This window comes from Calidris pugnax, unplaced genomic scaffold (assembly GCF_001431845.1).
Source record: "Calidris pugnax isolate Ruff unplaced genomic scaffold, ASM143184v1 scaffold56, whole genome shotgun sequence".
Taxonomy (NCBI): domain Eukaryota; kingdom Metazoa; phylum Chordata; class Aves; order Charadriiformes; family Scolopacidae; genus Calidris; species Calidris pugnax.
The window spans coordinates 15,558,808-15,578,609 of NW_015090839.1; the positions used below are offsets into that span (position 1 = coordinate 15,558,808).

The window sequence follows — 19,802 nt, forward strand, 5'->3', positions numbered from 1 at the left end:
CTAACTTCTTTCTTTGAGGCTTATTCACTTGAATATAGATGAGCAATACCTGTATACAATAGTTCTATAGGCATTAGTAGTAATTTACAGGAAACTTAGGTATAAAGTTGCTATGAACAGAATGTGTTTTCACATGCAGCTGGATGAAGCTAGTACCCTCCGAGGGCTTGCTGAATGACTTTATCTTCATTTACTATGGTGCATGTATATATTTGCAGTGAAGTGTGGCTACACCTTGTACAGATATACCTTTTTTTAAACTTTAAACTAGCTGGCTTGAATCAGTACAAGAGTAGCACTGTAGTGTTCAGTAAAGCCAGATACAGAGGTGTTTAGCACCCAGTGAACCAAACTTATCTGTTCACAGCTGGCTCAGGTGCACCTGAGCCAGTATATAGCCTTCTCCAGTTGCTCAAAGACACATACTCCAATTCCAGTATTTCAGCAAGCTGATTTTTTTTTTTTTAGTTTTCTTTCTGCCTGAAGCAATTTTATTTCAACAGGTATTTCTACTCCCCTTCCTTTTCCTGGACTTTAACCTTATAAGTCAAGGAAAACAGCATTGTAGCAAGCTTGAAGTTCTTTTGCAGAAGGAGCTGCTGATTCTTGAGGGACATGATTTAAATGTTACCTAAAGGTGCAGTGTGCTGATTAAACTGCAGCTCTGGATTTTCCTGTTTAGGTTAGTGAGGTTGTGCCAAAACCAGGTAGGACTATTTTACATATTAGCTTCCCTCTGGCTTATTCATCAGCCTGTTGGCTGCTACAGGATCCTCACTGGGCTGCTTCAGTGTCTGTAAGCCTGAAGGAACCTTTTCAGTTCACTTCGGTTTGTAAACTACTTCCCCAAACACCCACTTTACACAGGCCTAGTATGGGATTTCATTCAGATACAAGCCAGTTTTTGAATCTCCATTTATAATATAGGATAATACATATTAATTTCTTAAGAAAGCTGTTTTTTCCTCTTTCATGGATATGATGTACTTTTATTTGCTGCTTAATAGAAGTTTCCAAGAAGAAGATATGCTTAGGAAAATTCTAGGTCTGTTTTCAGATTTTCATGTTCTTCCACATCTTCCCTACCCCTCACCTTCCCAATACATTCCTCTCTTCTCTCAGGTGATTTGGTAAATCCTAAAGTCAGAAGATACTGCAAGGCCAGGGTTGGTTTGGTTGTTTGGTTTTTTTTTTTTTTTTGCTTCTTAGCAATTCATAAAAAAGGTTAAGCATAAAGAAAATATTTCTTTAAAATTTTTAAACTGATGGAATTTTGTCATCACCCCAAAGACTATTACGTAAAAGGCAAAACATACCTGCACTCATTTTGATTCTTCATCTCTCATCCCTGTCTTGTCCAGCCTTGAAATTCCTGAAAAGTCTATATATTGCATACGTCTGTTCCCATGTTTCAATGGAATCTGATTTCTCAGTGATTCATCTCCTGGTGTATGTGACTTATGTTTTGCAATATGTTAAACAGCATCCTCAAATGATTGAGCCAGAAATTCAGGACAAATATTTCTGTGACTGACAGAAGTGTCTCAAGAGGAACACCTTTGAGGCCTCTGTTTACATCATTCCGTACTTCCTAATCTTGCCTGAATAGAAGACTTTATGCTTATTTTTCAGATCCTTTATTCCTTTTGGATAGGCTTCTACCTTACGGTAGCAGTATGGGAGGAAGTTATTTCTGCTTCAGAAAAAGTTGATTTGGCTCTTGGATGTTTTTGTTTTGTGTGGTGGGGTTTTGGTGGTTTCTTTTGTTTGGTTGATTTTTTGTTTTGGGTTTTTTTTTTGATGGTTGGCTGGGGGCGGGGAGAGTGTTGGGTGTTGTTTTTTTTTTTACCCTGGCAAAACGTCTGTCTTGCATGCCCAGCTTTTTTCTTGTGTTCCTTGCTTTTTCTATCCCTAAACTTAGACACAGGAAGCTTCCCCAGAAAGCAGCTTGTTTACTTCAGGTTGTTTTTGAATAGACACTTCCAAAAGCCTGGATTAAGATACTGATAATATCTTGATGATAAAAGCCACAAGACATTACAAGAAAGAAAAGTAGCAGATACATGCATAACATTAATTTTAAATGGCAGGTAATGCTAATGTGCATATTTTAGTGCACAGGTCATCAGTGCCAGTGTACAATTCCGAAACTGTTTTTGGAGTGCATGTCCTAATTTAAAGCTATAGGCATCTGTTTTGTCTGAGGCTTTATGGTATGGAAGAGAGCATGTTCTAGAGCTCATGCATCTGTAACTAACAGGAAAAGGCAGTTTGTAACACCATTTCATATTACAACATGATACATCCTCCCTTTAAAAAAAAAGTAAAAAAGAAATAATATTAAACTACACTTCTGGACATGTGTTTAGTGGACAACTATCATTTGCTACTCTGAACTTAAAAAATCTGTTTTCATTCTTCAGTTGATGATTTGCTTTTATGAAACATAATAATGTGTATAAACAGTGTGTGGTGAAAACTTCTTCATTTTGAATTTTTCTAACCATTAACAGTTCATGAGAGTGGAATGGTACACTTTAATTTTCTTTAGGGAATTCTTAAAATTAGTAGCATACTTGTACTGTTAACTTTTCCCACAGATTCTGATAATCAGGCACTAAGAACTTGAGATTTTTTCCTTTTTTTTTTTAAGAAACTTTAACTGAATTTAAAAGGTGGAATGAAGCATTTGAGCTTAAGGAATTTATTTTAGAGAGCTAATCTCCATGTAATTTGGTGTACTCCAAGTCTTAAATAAAAATAGCCAGTAAACATCAAGAGTAATTAAATTGATTTTAAATCCATTTAAACTTGACCAAGGTGGGGGCAAGGATTATGGGAACATAGTCTGAATCTTGACCTTGTAAGAATATTTGATGTAGCATTCAAGACAGTAAGTTTTGGCTTGTAACAGCACATGTCAAATACCTTAAAGATGTTCCTGCTACCAAATATATACATAAATATATAGGCTCAATTTATATGGAGTGTGTTTCTAAAGGTTTCAGACTTGCTCACTTCAGCAAGTACAGGCAATTAAACTAGATCACTGCTTCTGAGAGGATGCACTGGAGGCTCGTAGCTTTTGGTGTAAGTGCCTTACAATGTGTGTGTATGTTCCCACTGACAGTCTTGCTCCCCTGAGAGTAAACAACAACAGGATTTTGCAAGTGTAGTTAAATTCTGAATGTTTAATATCACTCCAGTGTGTGTGCCTCCATGGTACATGCCTCCAAATTGTAATGTGTATAATGAAAACCAAATGGATAGCTTTTTAGGGGCTACTTGAACTAGAATTAATATAATTAACAATAAGAACTAGGCTGAAGAGCAAAGAAAATAGTATCATTGCCACATATTTGGTGCGGATTGCCTATGCTGTCTGTAGTGTGTCACTTTTGGAATGATAGCCTACATTCAGGTTTCTTCATCTGATAAAACCATGGGATTCATTGCCATGAGTAACAAAGGAATCTGGCATGTGGCAGTACTGGTGTAATAAATGGTGTATATAGCAGCCTGAAGCTTTCCTAGTGCTTCATTAACTAGGCAAATAATAAATATATCTTTCTCTTAAAAGGGGGGGAGGAGCTATTAAAGTTTTGAATAATTGAATTATTCAAAGCAGCAATTCAACTTGAATGAAGGGTAATCACTGCACACAGAATGACTGGTTGGGCCTGGTTGCCGCCTTTTCCCCTCTCAAATCCCCAGCGTCTGACCTTGCATTCAAAGGGTTGTCTGTCTTGCAGGACTTCTAAGTTGCTTTCTGAGTAGGTTTTCCTGTAAAAGGGTCATAAAGATGGAATAAATAAGGCTTTAAAGCTTCTTGTAGCTTCAAGAAAGGAAAGACCCTTGAAAGATAGAGACCTTAAATAAGCCTCTATGAGAGTCTTTTGTAGAGAAGAATCTCTTCTTTCAACACAGGAAAATCTGTTAGTGAAATTTATCCTTTACAGTGCTCTCCTATACGGCATCCCAAAATTCAGGCTAAGCAGGGCATAATAGCTTCCTGGGCAGTTCAGAAGCATGACTGAGGCATCTGGTAGCATCCAAGAGAATTGCTAGCATATTTCTAGAGAATTGCTCCTAGGATAGAGGCTCTTCAGACTTTTTGATATTGTTAGATCACACAAGAAGCTTAATTATCTTTGCTTTGGAACTTGTGGCTTCTTGATTCTCTGTGATGTCACATTACCTCATCCTTAAGAGTAAAAAGCTCTTGAAAAAAAATGTTTTTCATCCCACTGAAAGCTGCTGTTCTGATATGTATAATCTGCTTTTGATGTCTCTGAATTAATTTGTGCCTTTGGTCAGATTAGGCCAGAGGGTAATGGCTATGGAAAGTATCTTCACCCTTACCTTTGGGTAAGAGTGACTTCTCTGTTCCTGGCTTTCTCTGTAAACATACCAGGATTTTCTAGTATTTGCAAGAAATGATGGCAAGAAATGTATATTTGGTAACTGTATGAGAAGGCAAACCTTTTTAGGCAACTAAAGCTGTTTGAGCAAAAGCTGTTAATGTGGATTATTTTGGAACCAGCCAAAGAAACCTGGTTTCCTGGGGTCTTTTGAAGTTTTAACTCGTACACTCTCTGAGACAGGGACTCTAGGATACGTTGCAAGACCTGACTTGGAATCTTTGATTTTGCTGTTGGTGGAAATAGTTTGGGCAAAAGTAAGCTGTCAGCTTTTAGGGAAAAAGAAGGCGAGTCATGTTAATGAGAAATAAGTCCATTTTAAAGGACCCAGAATATTCACATAATAGATTTCATTATGGCTGATTTCGCTATTGTGTTCCTTTCTAGAGTTTAGATTTTTTGTGTGTGCTCCTTTGTGGTAGCTGACCTCATGGCTAGTCTCTGGTATTGACAAATCTCTGTGATGCTTAGATTTGGTACCGAGGCAAGATGTGCTGGAGTAGTCCTGTGGTCTCATTGCATGTTTTCCTGATGTGTACCAGATCGAGTTCAATCAGCGTCACAATTACATGGATATACGTTACTTTCAGTAAAACGAATAATTGCAGCTAGGGTTTTGTGCTTCATTAGTGGAGGGTGAATTGATAAATTACTGGATAGATTAAGAGTTTCACTATTTGATTTCTTTTTAGGTACAGAGTGTTTTGAAACCCAGTCACCACAAGGATGGGCAGGAGCTAAATGCTTTGCTGAATGCCCCTCACATGCAGGTAAAACAAAATGGAACTTCGCATCTAATAGATTTATGTCCTGGTGCTGTTTTCATCGTAACTTATTTTTTGCAAATGTCCTGGGCTGACTGGACAAGGATGGATTTTATGCTTCAACTCTGTGCAGATCTCTTAATATCTTTCCTAGGATGAGGAGTTTTCCATTTCCAGCAACTAATGGAGACTTGCTAATCAAGTGTATTGCATGATTTTATTCAGCCCTTGCTACAATTCTACATATATTACAGGGTAATTTGCACATAAACAATATAGCAGGAGACTAGGTGAGTCAGGGCAACACAAGAGCTGCTTTGCTTATCTGTCGTCTTGTTTGACAGCTGTTTCATGCTTACCGTAGGGTGCATAAAGGAAATTTTGTCCTGTAGTGATGTTGTAAATCCGTGAGTAGTTTTCACTGCAGTAACTTCTTACGTTTGTATCCTCAGTCACATAGTAAACCAGTGCCTGGTTTTTTTTTTTAGGAAGGAGAAACTGTAGATATGGTGGCAGTTGAGTGCTCAAAATTGCTTTTATATTCTTTTTGAATTAGAAGGGAAAGTTTTGGAAAGTGTATAGCAGTAAGCACTGTGTAGCTGTGATGATTTATATTTTTTTTTCTATTGCTTAAATAAATTGCAATATTCTGTAACCTGCAAAGACTATTCAAATCGCAGAATTTCATTGAACTCTACTACTTTGTATACATATAAACTGTGAAATGTTTTGTAACTGAACTGATCATTTTTTAACATTAGGCACTTTTACTGGCTCATGATAAGGTTGCAGAACAGGAAATGCAACCAGAGTCTGTGACAGATGAAAAAATTTATGAAAATGTTGGCGTGTATGGAGGGGAGACAGTTAAAATAGTTCGCATTGAAAAAGCTCGGGATATTCCATTGGTAAGTACTGGTACTCAGTTATATATAAGGGAGGCAAGCTCTTTTGTCCTTTGCAGATTGCTATGAGAGTTTTGGAATTTGAATGTGGAGGTGTACATGTAAATATTCTCTCTCCCTCCAAAATAAGAAATAGTCATAGATAATAAACTTGTGTGTATCTTCATGTATCAGTAGCTGTACTACCATTTAGAATCTATACAACTTCTGTCACCTCGGGTTTGGACAGGGCTTTTTGACAAAAGTCTCTATCCCAGTCTTTGCTGTAGGGGAGCTTATATCATGTGCCAACCATGGTTTTTGGCGTTTTTCTACAACTCTCATCTTCTATTTTGCATCTTTCAAATACGTGTTTCCTTAGAAAAACATTTTTTTAAAAAAAGATTATGAATCTTATGGTATGGAGCAACTAAATTCTTCTATCTTTAGTGCAGCTTGAAGAAATTAAGCAGTGAACTTTTTTAAACTGGAGCATTGAGTGTATGCATATGAGCTGTTACTTGCGTTCACTTTCAACATAGAAATGTTTTTCCACTGGCTTGGAATATATACAATAGATGGCTTTGAGTTTCATATATATAATAAATTCAGAACATGTTGCTACTACACAGGGTGCTACTGTTCGCAATGAAATGGATTCTGTTATCATTAGTCGAATAGTGAAAGGAGGTGCCGCAGAGAAGAGTGGGCTGTTACATGAAGGGGACGAAGTTCTGGAAATTAATGGCATTGAGATTCGTGGAAAAGATGTTAATGAAGTTTTTGATTTGTTGGTAAGTTCAATGCTTCTTGTTTTCCCTGCAAAATATACTCATTTCATAAGACTGAAGCCTGTTGTCTCTGCTTGTTGTTTGTACTCATGTTTAACATTGGTTTAAAAGTGTTTTCATTCTTATAGGTAGTATTTATATGTGGAGGGCTATTTCAAGTTTTCTTTCTAGTGCATAGTATGACATTAATAAGTTTAATGGTAGTTATCTGGAAAAATTAATCCTCCAAAGGTGGAAGAGTTAAGTTATCATCTTGAGGCTTGCTTTTAATGATTTCTCAGAAAAACTTCATTTAGCTTTGAAAAGCCCTGATTTTTCATCTTTGTCTGGTTTAGTCTGGATTAATAGATGTGTGACTGGTAGTGTCTGGCTGGCATGTAGTTAATTTTCATCATTACAGCAGGCAGGACCATTTGCTCAAAGTGAAAAGAGATGAAAGGGACAAGTTCTGAAAAAGTTAACTATAACTTTGATACAAAACATTAGAAATATCCACTAGCACTTACTTAATGGCATCTTTGGAGGGGAAAAAAATATATTCGAGTTACTTAGTAGATCTATGCCCTGTAGACATACCAAAATCAGGACGAAGACCTGGGTTCTGCTATAGATTGCATTATTGTAGGAAGAGTAGGCAGCAATATCCATAGATGAGGTTGTCTCATGCTACAGTAAGACTGTAGATTTTAATGAACAATTTCTACCTTTAGTTGGATTTTTTTCCTGATATTTGCTGCTCAGAATTTTCAGCTAATGCATGGAATGAGGTCAAGTGGAGGGAGAAATCTGTGAGGTCTTGGGTTGTGGGGGTTTTTTTAAGTGATTTTAAAATATTCTTATTTGAAAAGCTTTCAATCTCTGTGTGGTTTTTTTTGGATCCAGAGATATTGAGATTTTTCACCTCACTCTGTAATTGTCTCCATTGCCATCTCTATATCTTTCTTAAAAAGCTGTACTTAGCTAAGTCCTGTGCTTCTGAAAAGAGTGTTTTATAGATGCTTGACATACAATTCAACTCTGGCAGTTTAGTTCTCTGCAGAGAGCTTGTTCTGCTCTTGAGCAGCTTCTGCAACCTGGAGTTAAAGAATAAAAGATTTAAAACGACAATACGTAAGAGTAAATTACTTGCTGAAAAAATTAAAAAACTATACATAGTTTTAAAATATATTTTTTAAAAAATAATTAATATTTATATGTTGTCATTTGTATTTTGTAACATAGAAGTGGAAGTTTAACAGTGTTTCAGTCCCCCAAAAAAACAAGCACAGAAGGAAATTAACTTCCCTTCATTTTGCCTCACCACTGGCTTAGCAACTGATGATAAACTGTGCTTGACTTTAGACAAGACTATTCACACGATCGCTGAAATTCTATGCATTCCTCGTGAAACTCTGTATGCTGACTGAAAATTGTGGACTTGCCTTTCCTACAGCCTAATCCATGTTATGTTCAGTTATGTTTCTTTTATTTAAGCCTTAGGTCTGAATTTTTTGAGATACATACATACACACACTTTGGTTTTATGCAACATAAATTGTTGTGTTACAGTTCATGAGATAATGTATGGGATGTGAGGCACCCTTCTCGCAGGGTGTTGCTCCCTTTTTATCTAGATATTCATTATGTGTGTGAACACACTCTGCATGCAAGAGTATACAAACAAATAAGAGTCCTTTAAATCCAGGATGTTTATTACATTTACTTTCTTAGTAGCGCTTATTGAAATATTGATATTAGTACTTTGCAGATGCAAGACTTGAGTATGTTAATTAAATTTTTAAACAGTGTTTTGTATACTTTGATGTTAAAAGTATAAAATCAGAGCAGAAATGTTTAGATTTGAAAACACTGTTCCACTTAAGCAATTTAAAAAAAAATGTAAAAGATTATTATTTTTCTTTTCCCAGCATAGATCTACTTGTTGGTGTTTTTGAACAGAGCAAGAGAATTAGTCTCCATTTCTTCTCTGTCTCAGCTTGACAGAATTGCAGCTGCTTCATTTCAAATAGAAATAGTTTATGTACGCTAAAGAATGCTAGGCTTTTAAAATCTGAATATCAACATTTGGCTTTCTAGCCTTCCACTGAATCACTGCATCTGTATCTGTGCTTTGTGTCTTAAACCAGTTAAGGGGTAAGATGATGTGCTGTTGGGAACTGCCTTTTATGGGCATTTTTAAAGCATTTTCTAGAATATGTTATTTATTAAAATTCTGAACTGTGAGATGGATTTTGATACAGCATATGAAAAGTCTGTCTTTCATCTCAGGCTGACATGCATGGTACTCTGACCTTTGTATTGATTCCCAGTCAGCAGAGCAAGCCACCTCCTGCGAAGGAAACAGTTGTAAGTAGCTCTACATAAGTTCTTGAGCTTGGTGATACGTGCCTTGTTTTTCTAGTAATAACGTAGAAAGATTTTCTGTAGGTCACTTACATTGTGGAACAAAACCAAAACTTAACAGTTTAAATTGGGTTGTTACCAGACTAACTCCTGATTTCATTGTTGAAAATAAATTCATGGTGTTAAGCTGAAACTTAGTATGATTTTAACTCCGTTTCTAAAATAGTAAAAAATTATAATAGCAGAACTGCCTGTGCTTCTGAAATTATATTTTGAAATTCCCAATTTCTCTATTAAAAAAAAAAGGGGTCGACGGAACTTCCAAATATGCTTTGGTAGGAAAGGCTTGTATACTGGAAACTTTGCTCATTATCTTTTTAGCTAGCATACTTTTCTTTAACAAACTTGAAGAGTCTGAAGAAAGAATACACAATTTATATCCCATCCAAACAAAAACATTAGTGGACAAAGTAAAATATTTTTCAAGTGAAACCACCTAAAACCCAGCAAATTTGTTTCAGTCTGTGTATTTATTAGGTATTTTAAACAACTCAGAATATCTCTGATACTTTTTGAATGCGGACAACTTAAGTCAGTAGCTCAGGGGTTTTTGCCTCCTAAAATGGTGAGGAAATTGCATATATTTTAGAAATAACAAGAGTTAAATTCAGGCCTTCGCTTCCAGCCTACCACAACTGTGTCTATTCCATTGCTAACCTCGGTGATGGTTCCATTCCAGTATCTCCTGTATGCCCCAGATAAAATTTCCATTTTATAGAATCTTGGAGTTTTTATATATTGGAGTTTCACTGCAATCTCAGGAAGATGAGGTTTAGTTCATCAGAAGTCACAGGGTTTGGGTTTTTTTTTCTTCTGTTTTAACATTTGATCTTCCACAGATACACGTGAAAGCGCATTTTGACTATGATCCCTCTGATGACCCTTACGTCCCCTGCCGAGAGTTAGGCCTATCTTTTCAAAAAGGAGATATACTCCATGTGATCAGCCAAGAAGATCCGAACTGGTGGCAGGCTTACAGAGATGGAGATGAAGATAATCAGCCATTGGCAGGCCTTATCCCTGGTAAATAAAGTTCTAGAAAAAGCTTGACAGCCAGTCAGTCAAATAGCTATATGAACAATATTCTGGTTTTCAAAGACTCGTGTACCTTTAAATATCCATTACCTTAAATATGTGTGACTTTGAACCTTTTGCAACAGAGCCTGCTGTTGGGTATGTAATCCACTTGAAATGTTGACCTCTTAAAGTAAAGCTACCAGTCACTGCAGTTCACCTTTCAAGATCCACTTTCCTCTCCCTTTATTCCTCCACCCTGGGGACTCTGTGGATTCAGAGTTCCCTCTGCTGGCTGGCTATGGCAGAAATTGGGACTTCAGCCTGTTTCTCTGGAGATGAGTGCAGCTGTTCGGTTTCTTACTACATCAAGTAGTCTATTTGAAAAATGCATTATCTACATGGTAACCTTTCTGCATGTTTTCACTTAGTGAGGAGCTTCAGTTACTTGTAACAGTCATGCCTCCTTTTTAGTTCTTGGGACCCTTTGAGTAGTACGTTTTCAGGCATTGAAGTCAATATATAATTTTTGCATTGAAATCTGTACTGCACTCTGGTCCATTAAAGATCTGGCTGAACTGTTAACCACAGTGAAAAGAAGATCTATCAAATTCTGTAGAATATTACACTGTTACTTTACGACATTTGAGTAAGTTGAGAGGGTCACTGATTTAAATATAGACTAATCTTTTTCAATATGAAGTTCATAAGATTTAGTATAAATAGAACACAACACACAAAAAGAATTAGAAAACCGTATCATCATAGTGGGGAAAAATAGTCTTTCCAGTAGTTTCAGTTTTCCAGGCAAAGCTGTCCAGAACAGTACACATGTTCTTCAAGTCTTTCTTGATGAATATATTTTCAAAGCAATAGACAAACTTCGCAGCAATTTTAATTTCTCTTTTTAAATTTCTCTTATGTCATATTCTACTAGAAACCTCAGAGATGTAAAAGCTTATGAAAAAGTAAAATGAGTAAGTCATTACAAAAGAAGCATGGAAATGGTTTCTAAATGTTAACTGCTTTTTTATTTTTTTTAAATGCATTTAGGAAAAAGTTTTCAGCAACAAAGAGAAGCAATGAAGCAAACCATAGAAGAAGACAAGGAGCCAGAAAAATCAGGTCGGATATATGCTTTCCAAGGAAAAAAAATCTGACTTTTACAGAGGTGCTAATTAGTGGTATCTGCAACCTTGTCATTGTAGACTTGTAGAAAACTTTTCAATTTTTTTTGTAAGACAAGTGGGATGATTCTTTGAAATATTTTGTGTAATTAATGGTCTGAATTTAGCACTTTGTTCTATAAATCATGTTTTTTTCATAACTAGATACAATATAAATAGGATGATGTAGGGGAATTTGGAATGCCCCTATTTTCTTAAATAATTTTATCTGCCATGACTCAGCTGAAGTCCTTGGCATGCAACCTTTGCTTAATACACCAAACCGATGTAATGAAATTAAGAATATTGTGCTTTTTCAAAACTGCAGAATAAATTTCCAACTTTAAAGTTACAGATAGTGAGTGGGATAGGAAGGGTTTTTTTTATTGTATGGTGTTTGATTGTGATAATTTTTATTTTGGCTAGGAAAACTCTGGTGTGCGAAGAAAAACAAGAAGAAACGGAAAAAGGTTTTATACAATGCAAATAAAAACGATGGTAAGAAACATCTTTTGCATAGCATGTGCACTTACTAGCAACTATAAAAGATTCTACAAATAGCCTTGTGAAAAGAGTGCTGAAATTCAGGATATGATGTTAAAAATACCGCCTGATAATGTTATTTTTGGGAGCAGTAGTACAGTTTGTAATAACATTCAGTGAAAGATGGTGGCAGAATTTGTAAGGTCGTGTAGTGTCTTTATTAGACCAAATGATGGGGTGAAAAACCAGGTAGATTTTTAGGCAGAAAAGCACTCGTAATTTTACAATGATGAACCAATTTAAGATGGTTTTGTAATATCATCGCTGCGTAATTAAGTTTATTAAATGGAAACTTTCTCCATGGAGAGTTTGTAGGCTATTTATACTATATTCTTACAAAACTACTGTTGTTGGGCATAAACTGTTAGTCTTGTACTAGAAATTTATTCTTTTGCAAGTAAGTTGTTTCTTGAGTTTGTTGCTACTCATATCAGTAGTAAGCGGAAACACATTTTCTTTCTCCAGAAACGGGGGGGGGAAGCCTCATTTTCCTGGGAAGTGGTGGTCTTTGGGGTTCCATTGGGTTCTGTGGTGACTGGCAGTTAGATGCTGGGCAGTCAGGAGCCTACTGCAGTTTGATCCCGCGTGACAGGTAATACATGCAGCAGTCAAGTACGTTCTAACTATTTAATTGTTTCTCTCTCAAGATTATGACAATGAGGAAATTTTGACCTATGAGGAAATGTCATTGTATCATCAACCGGCAAACAGGAAACGACCTATTGTTCTGATTGGCCCACAGAACTGCGGCCAAAACGAGCTGCGGCAGAGACTTATGAATAACGAAGTGGATCGCTTTGCCTCTGCAGTTCCCCGTAAGTTTGACGGGCAGAAACGATTGCTTATTCTAAACACTTTCTGCAGACAAATCCTCTCGTGTCAAAAAATAGCAATTAGAAGTTTGGGGGTTTTGAGCAGGATATAGTCAGTTCTTGGATAAAGGACAAATAAAGTTATATCTTGTGTGGCAAAAAGTAGCTTTGGTAAGTCAGTGCAAATCCAGTTTCCCAACACAGTGTATAGAGGTATTATAAGATGCATATATTTCAGTTTGAATAACATTGGAGTGAGTTACAGAAGTTTAAAAAAGAAACCAGTACATCAGTCAAAGAATTTTTAACCTGCTTATGCTGCATATATTTAAATTTAGGTGGCTTTAGTGCCTTCACAAATTACTCACATTTCAGTGGATTTTATATTTTTAATGTATAATGTACCCTAGATTAGGTTTGCAAACAGCTTAAAACTAAACTTCTTGTAAACATCTAATAGCTGTTTTCACATCCAGAATGCAGCTGCAGAGGTGACACTATTCTTTTTCTTGTTGACTGTTTTTTTTTCCCTCTAGATAATGTAAACAGAACCTCGAAATGTACCTTCAGCCTCTTTAAACTTAATCTGTCTAGGGATACTTATTGTAGAAAATAACATACTTGCATTTCTCAGATATTTCAAAAGCCTTTTTTTGTTTGGTTAGCGTAAACAGAACCTCGAAATGTACGTTCAGCCTCTTTAAACTTAATCTGTCTAGGGATACTTATTGTAGAAAATAACATACTTGCATTTCTCAGATATTTCAAAAGCCTTTTTTTGTTTGGTTAGCAATGTCTCTCCTAAGGGCAATACGTATTTCTCCTCTTCAGTTCTACAGATGCATCGCTGTCATGATTTCTTTTTTTTGTTGCTCTTGTTTGTAGATACCACTCGGAGCAGGCGAGAGACCGAAGTAGCTGGCAGGGATTACCATTTCATTTCCCGACAGGCATTTGAGAGTGACATAGCTGCAGGGAAGTTCATTGAGTATGGAGAGTTTGAAAAGAACCTCTATGGTACCAGCATAGACTCCGTGCGGCAAGTAATCAACTCTGGCAAGATATGCCTTTTAAATCTTCATACCCAGGTATGGTAAAGCTGTTGCCTGTTGTGTTTTAATTGTAGAAGCTACTGTGAAAATCTAAAGAGCTGTATTTGGTTTATATAAAATGACTGTTTTCAAGGCCCGTTTTATGTATATTCCAAGTTTTCTTTTAGTGGTGTTCAGTTAACTATTTAGTGTGTTATGAATACAGCCTTCTTACTCCTTGTTTGGAAATATACACATCTTCTTTATCTGTGCTAAAGGTAACAGGGGCCTGGCTTTCCAGATACTTAAAGCTGGTGAGAACTATCTGAACAATTAATTAAAATAAGATTTGTGTCTCTGTCTTCCAATTACTCTGTGAGCTCTGGAGTATTTGAAGATGGAGGAGATTGTTTGTGATTATTCCTGGAAACTGCATTTTGGGAATGTTTATGCAGTTCTGTAAGAGACAGGATTGAAGTACATTGTGTCAACAATATTGAAAGGCTCTTTAGCAGTGGCCTTTTGATTATGGAGAGACAAACTGTGCACACAGACTGCAACTTGGAAATAAGTTAAATGTGGCAGGATGCAGAGTGCTAGAACACAGCCCATTTTCTAATATATTTTCTTATGTATTTCTAATATATATTATATGTATGAGGTCATCTGTTGTTACAGATGCTGAAAAAACTCGGACACATCAGTAAAGTCTGGTAGTATTGAAGTTACAATTAGCAATCACCAGTTGGGACCATGTGATACTTTACTAGAATAGCTCATGGGTATTGCAAAGGATGTACGAAGTTGAAAATTCATAACACTTTGAAAATTGATCTTATTCTGTGGTTGTAAAAATCTATCTCAGAGACAAGTTCTGTGTCTCCAGTCACATAGAAGGAACCTTTTGGAAAAATTAAACTACAGTTTCGTTCTTTTTATTTCCTGTTTCTTGATATAAACATAACCTGACAAAAAATATGCTAAGCATACAGTAGTAGTGAATCTGATACCTTGCATTTTAATCTTAAAAACAGAAAAGGTTAAACTGTTGTGGTGACATGGTACTCCAGAAAGAATTGAGTGACACAATGGAACTCATTTCAGAAACAATCTTAAAAATAAGCAAAAGAACATGGCATTGACTGGATATACCACATCCCCTATCGTGCATCAGCTTCTGGGAAAATTGAGCGATACAATGGATTGTTAAAACCTCCCCTGAAAGCAGTGGGTGGTGGATCCTTTAAAGATTGGGACAAGCATATAGCACAGGCTACCTGGTCAGTTAACACCAGGGGATCCATCAATAGAGCTGGTCCTGCTCTGTCAGTGTATTTTGAAGACTCTTCTCTCTTAAAATCTGATACCATTCCTTAGCATTGTGAGGAGACTTAATCCAATGTAGGTGATTCTCTTTTGCTTTTGAGTACCGAAAAATACGTTCCTTCAGAATATTCTAGAACAAAAGTAAATGTTTGGGTTCCACGAAGCAGAAAAATGTTGGAATATCAAGTTTGTAGGAAAATGTGACTGAGCTCTGAGTGGTGATGTAATACGGTTATGGTTAATTATACTTCTGTTAATATATTGTACGATTGTCATTGTGTTTGAAGAATTTATCATCACTTACAGCATGTCAATAATGCATTATTAAATACCCTTTTTATCTGTGGAACTGTTAAATATTTTATACACCCTATTTCTACAGTCACTGAAGACACTACGTAATTCTGACTTGAAGCCATATATTATATTTGTTGCACCACCTTCACAAGAGAGATTACGTGCTTTATTGGCCAAAGAAGGGAAAAATCCAAAGGTAATGTGTCTAACACTTCTTCTGAAGTCATGCTGCTTTTTATTTACAGATCAGGGAGGCTTTCGGTAAACAAATTTGCTTACTCATTATTTGGAATTGGGAGGTTCGGTGTTTTTAGTCTCCATGTCTATGTCTCCAGAGGAATGTTGTCTTGTTCTATGCCATTAAACTTTCTCCCACACTATCTTTGCTATCTCCAGTCTTTTTCAGAAGGATAACAGGCTTAGCAACCTAACTTATTTTTCAGAAATGTGATTTAAGAGCTGATGAATGTCATATAATGAGCAGTGGTAGATCTTCCTCTTTTATTCAGTCTGTGACCATTATTTGCTGTTTGCCACTTACGTCCAACCAGAAAGGATTGTCTTGAGTGCTCTTAACTTTCAAATATGTATCTTGGTTCAATGTTGTTGTAATCTGTTCAATAGCCAATAGCAATACTGTGAAAATTTGTGTAGAAGACTTCCTTGAGTAGAAATGTTACCTTCTGCTACTCTATTGTATGTAACACTCTCCTTCACCAACATAGACTAACTCTCCATTTTTGATTGCAGCCAGAAGAGCTGAGAGAGATCATAGAGAAGACGAGGGAGATGGAACAGAACAATGGCCACTACTTTGATACAGCAATTGTGAATTCGGATCTTGACAAGGCGTACCAAGAGTTACTTCGGTTAATAAACAAACTTGACACAGAACCCCAGTGGGTGCCCTCTACCTGGCTACGATGAGAGAGCAATTTCAAGAGACAAAGGGACTTCAATCTAGTAATCTTTCCAGGGAGAACGTGTGTAGCTCTGCCCTATTCCAGTATAAATGTGTGTGAGCTCTAGACCTCAGTGGCTGCGTCCTTTGCCAGTGAATTGCGTATTATTGAAAAAATACGCTCCTCAGCTTGTGAGCCGATTTAACTGATCTAAAGATTGTTCAAGTTTTCTTTCTCAGTGGTCTAAAGATGGAGACTTTGGCTAAATTCTAAAGCTTTAGATGGATTTTTCTAGCAACTACTTTTATACGTAAATTCACCTTTTTTTACCTAGTATCACCCTTATGAAATCAAAGATTTAAAGTGTGTGTGTATATACAGTCCATGCTGTCACATAGTTATAAATATGAATATTATTTAACACTTAACTTAATGACTTTGTGGGACATGATGGTAGTTCAGGAGCATAATTCTACAGATCATTGGGCAGAGAAATAATCTACACAGGAAAAATGTTATTAACGAGAAATCTGTTAAAAAAAAAAAAAAACAACCACAGAATGAAGATGCTGCTCTGGTCTGGAGCTGCCCTGTGAGGCTTGAGTTAATATTTTAATTCTCAAACATTCCACTTTCTGATAGCACTGTAATTGGAAAATGTGTATAATGTAAATATTTCAATCCTTGTGTCTTTTTAGTCAGACTTTTAAAATCGGATTTGACTGCACATTAATTTTAGGTCCAATCAAAGGTGAATATTATATTGATCTTTTAGATGTGATATTTTTATGGAATTTTCTTTAAAACATATTGACTGATTGGAGCTGCTGTTTTCCACAAAACTTTAGAGAACTTTAGAAAGGCAGAGGTTATATTTTTGTGAAAAATACATAGTTATAAGACGTGCTGCTTAAAAGTCAACTTAAGTTCTCATGTTTTATAACCCAATACTGACTAGAATAGACTGATGTGCTGAACATTGGAAGGTAGTGGGGTTTTTTAATCTCTGAAAATAGTTCATCTTGTGGCTGTTGGTCTAATGGATAACTAACTGGAATTAAAGTAGCTGAGTGTGTAAAACTCAGTGGTTTTATAACTGAGTAATGTAATTCACTACCCAACATACTGTCCTGCATTTGCTCAGTGCTGCAGTGAAAGTATGTGTAAAACACTGGTAAATGACTGAGAAGTCACAATTTGTAATTGCTAAAACAAACAAAAAACTTGAAACAAGTGAACAAAAAGCAAGGTCGGTCTGTATCCCGGTGTGTTCTGCAAAGCAGGTGGGAACATCTCTGCATCCTCAAACGATTCTGAGCTGTGAAGGTTTAACTACTAAGGCTGTGCATCTGCATTAGGGCTGTTCTATCACTGAGTAGTAGTGTCTTGGATGTTTTGCTTTTGGGTAGCACAAAGAACCTTGACTGTGAATATCTCTTCAATTTAGCCATAGTGTTTCTTTGTTCCTGCAGGTAAAACACTGGAGTTACGTCAATGTGTAGTTCACTCCTGTCTGATGTTGAAGGATGAAAAAGTAGTTGATTTTTTTTTTTTCCATTCTCTACTGCATGTATTCTTTCGTCCAATGTTAATGGAACAAATTCACACCCATAGTTAAATAGAGAGCTCAAAGTATCCAGCAGATACAAAGAAATTGTCAGATAACTTTCCTAGTTACTGAACTAACACTCAGTACATTTTTGTATTGAAAAATGGAAGTATAGAGTGCATTTGTGTCTTGTTAGTAAGCAAAATTATTTGCTGGTTCAATTAGTATTTAGGGCTGAAAAGCAATTAAACAATTAGTGGGGATAAGTAATGCCCTCCAGAAAGAAATGGGGTTGGAAACTTTAATATCTTTAGTTCAATTCAGTGTTAGAAATAATGACGTGCTGGCTGTTGGCCTAAGGGGTGGATATTCAAAATAACAGCTTTTTGCCTCACATTGCAGGCACTTTCTCAGTTTAATCCATAGTTTATGACAACTACGATGTTCAGGTATATTGGATAGTCAGTGTTTCATAGGTTACAAAATACTGTATCAATTCTACCCTTTTTTTAAAAAAGATGATTGTAGATATATTAGGCTTTTTGGTATTGACTGTTCCATAGTTGGACCAGAAGTTGGAAGGAAAGGGTAAAATGTCTTCGTTAAGGTAACCGCGATGGCTGCTGCTCCGCCCTCGGTATCCCGTGTCCATACACAGGGCCAGTCACAGTAAGTCATGCCATTAATGTGTTTGACTAATGTGTGTCTCCCCAGTTTTTCTGAAATGGTGTACAGAAGCTGTTTTTATACAAATAAGCTTTTGAATGTAGACTTAAAGAATGTTGTTTGAAGTTCAGCTGTACTCTTTTAATTCCCAAGGCACGTGGTACTCACTGACATCCGCGTAGAGAGGTGCTATGATAGTTTATAACCAATGCTACCTTTCTCTCCTGCTGAGAGGAGAGGCTTGAGCAGCAGTCGGAAATGAACCTGGCTGTCCATCCGCTGCCAGCTTGGAAATACCCTGTGTAAGAAATTACTCTGCCTTCTTTGATGAAGAATGTGTGTTAATTCCCTTGAGAGTAAAAGAGACTATGCAAACTTCACTGGTCAAACTCTTCAACCTTATCACAGGCTTTGTAGTGAGCTGTATCAGACTGAAATGAGGGTATCTGCATTTTTACCAGTCCAGATTTAATTAAAAAGACATGTTAGCTGAATTGCATAAAAGAAATTTTTGAATGTAATTATATGTGACTTTTTAAAATATGAGGGGTTTAATGCCTTAAATAATTAAGGTAACTTTACTGAGACCTGTGGTTAGCCCCACATTGTACTTTTATACGTGTATCTGCACTCTGTATTTTGAGACATCATGAACTGCACACTAATGTAAAAATGTAAAATATTTCTAGATTTAAAATAAATCACTGTACAATTTTACTTCTTGTAGTGGATCTTGGGAGTTTTCTTTCTGCCACTTTGCTGAATGTGTGAAAGATGCTGTGACCCATCAGTGTCCTAGAGGATGTTCTCTGTTCCTTCTGGCACCATGCATCCGGTGGGAGAGGTAACAACATGTCCTCAGATCTACAGTTTCTCTCTTTCAAGCTGGACCTGTGTCTTACAGCAGAGTATGGACTTACTCTTCAGCTGTACTGTACAGCTTCAAAAGAGAAGTGTCCTTGTGCTTCACCTTGAGTACCGTGTCCCGTTCTGGGCCCCTCACTATGAGGACATGTGCTGGAGCATGTCCAGAGGAGAGCTGCCAAGCTGGTGAGGGGTCTGGAGAACAAGTCCTGTGAGGAGAGGCTGAGGGAACTGGGCATGTTTAGTTTGGAGAAGAGGAGGCTGAGGGGGGACCTCATTGCCCTCTACAACTCCCTGAAAGGAGGTTGTAGAGGGGTGGGTGTTGGCCTCTTCTCCCAAGGGAATAATGACAGGACCAGAGGAAATGGT

The 19,802-nt window shown here is 36.7% G+C and overlaps 1 protein-coding gene across 1 annotated transcript in view; it reads left to right on the top strand.

Annotated features, from left to right (window-relative positions):
- The window catches only part of MPP5 (membrane protein, palmitoylated 5), a 34,008-nt gene extending 14,722 nt beyond the window's left edge, over positions 1 to 19,286 (top strand). The window contains exons 4-14 of the mRNA XM_014941996.1: positions 5,114 to 5,191; positions 5,947 to 6,093; positions 6,702 to 6,863; positions 9,129 to 9,206; positions 10,103 to 10,286; positions 11,331 to 11,402; positions 11,870 to 11,941; positions 12,634 to 12,801; positions 13,684 to 13,886; positions 15,538 to 15,648; positions 16,203 to 19,286. Of these exons, the coding sequence (XP_014797482.1) occupies positions 5,114 to 5,191; positions 5,947 to 6,093; positions 6,702 to 6,863; positions 9,129 to 9,206; positions 10,103 to 10,286; positions 11,331 to 11,402; positions 11,870 to 11,941; positions 12,634 to 12,801; positions 13,684 to 13,886; positions 15,538 to 15,648; positions 16,203 to 16,379 (1,452 nt within the window). The 3' untranslated portion in view covers positions 16,380 to 19,286. The remainder of the gene's footprint in view (positions 1 to 5,113; positions 5,192 to 5,946; positions 6,094 to 6,701; positions 6,864 to 9,128; positions 9,207 to 10,102; positions 10,287 to 11,330; positions 11,403 to 11,869; positions 11,942 to 12,633; positions 12,802 to 13,683; positions 13,887 to 15,537; positions 15,649 to 16,202) is intronic.
- Positions 19,287 to 19,802: the final 516 nt, after the last annotated feature.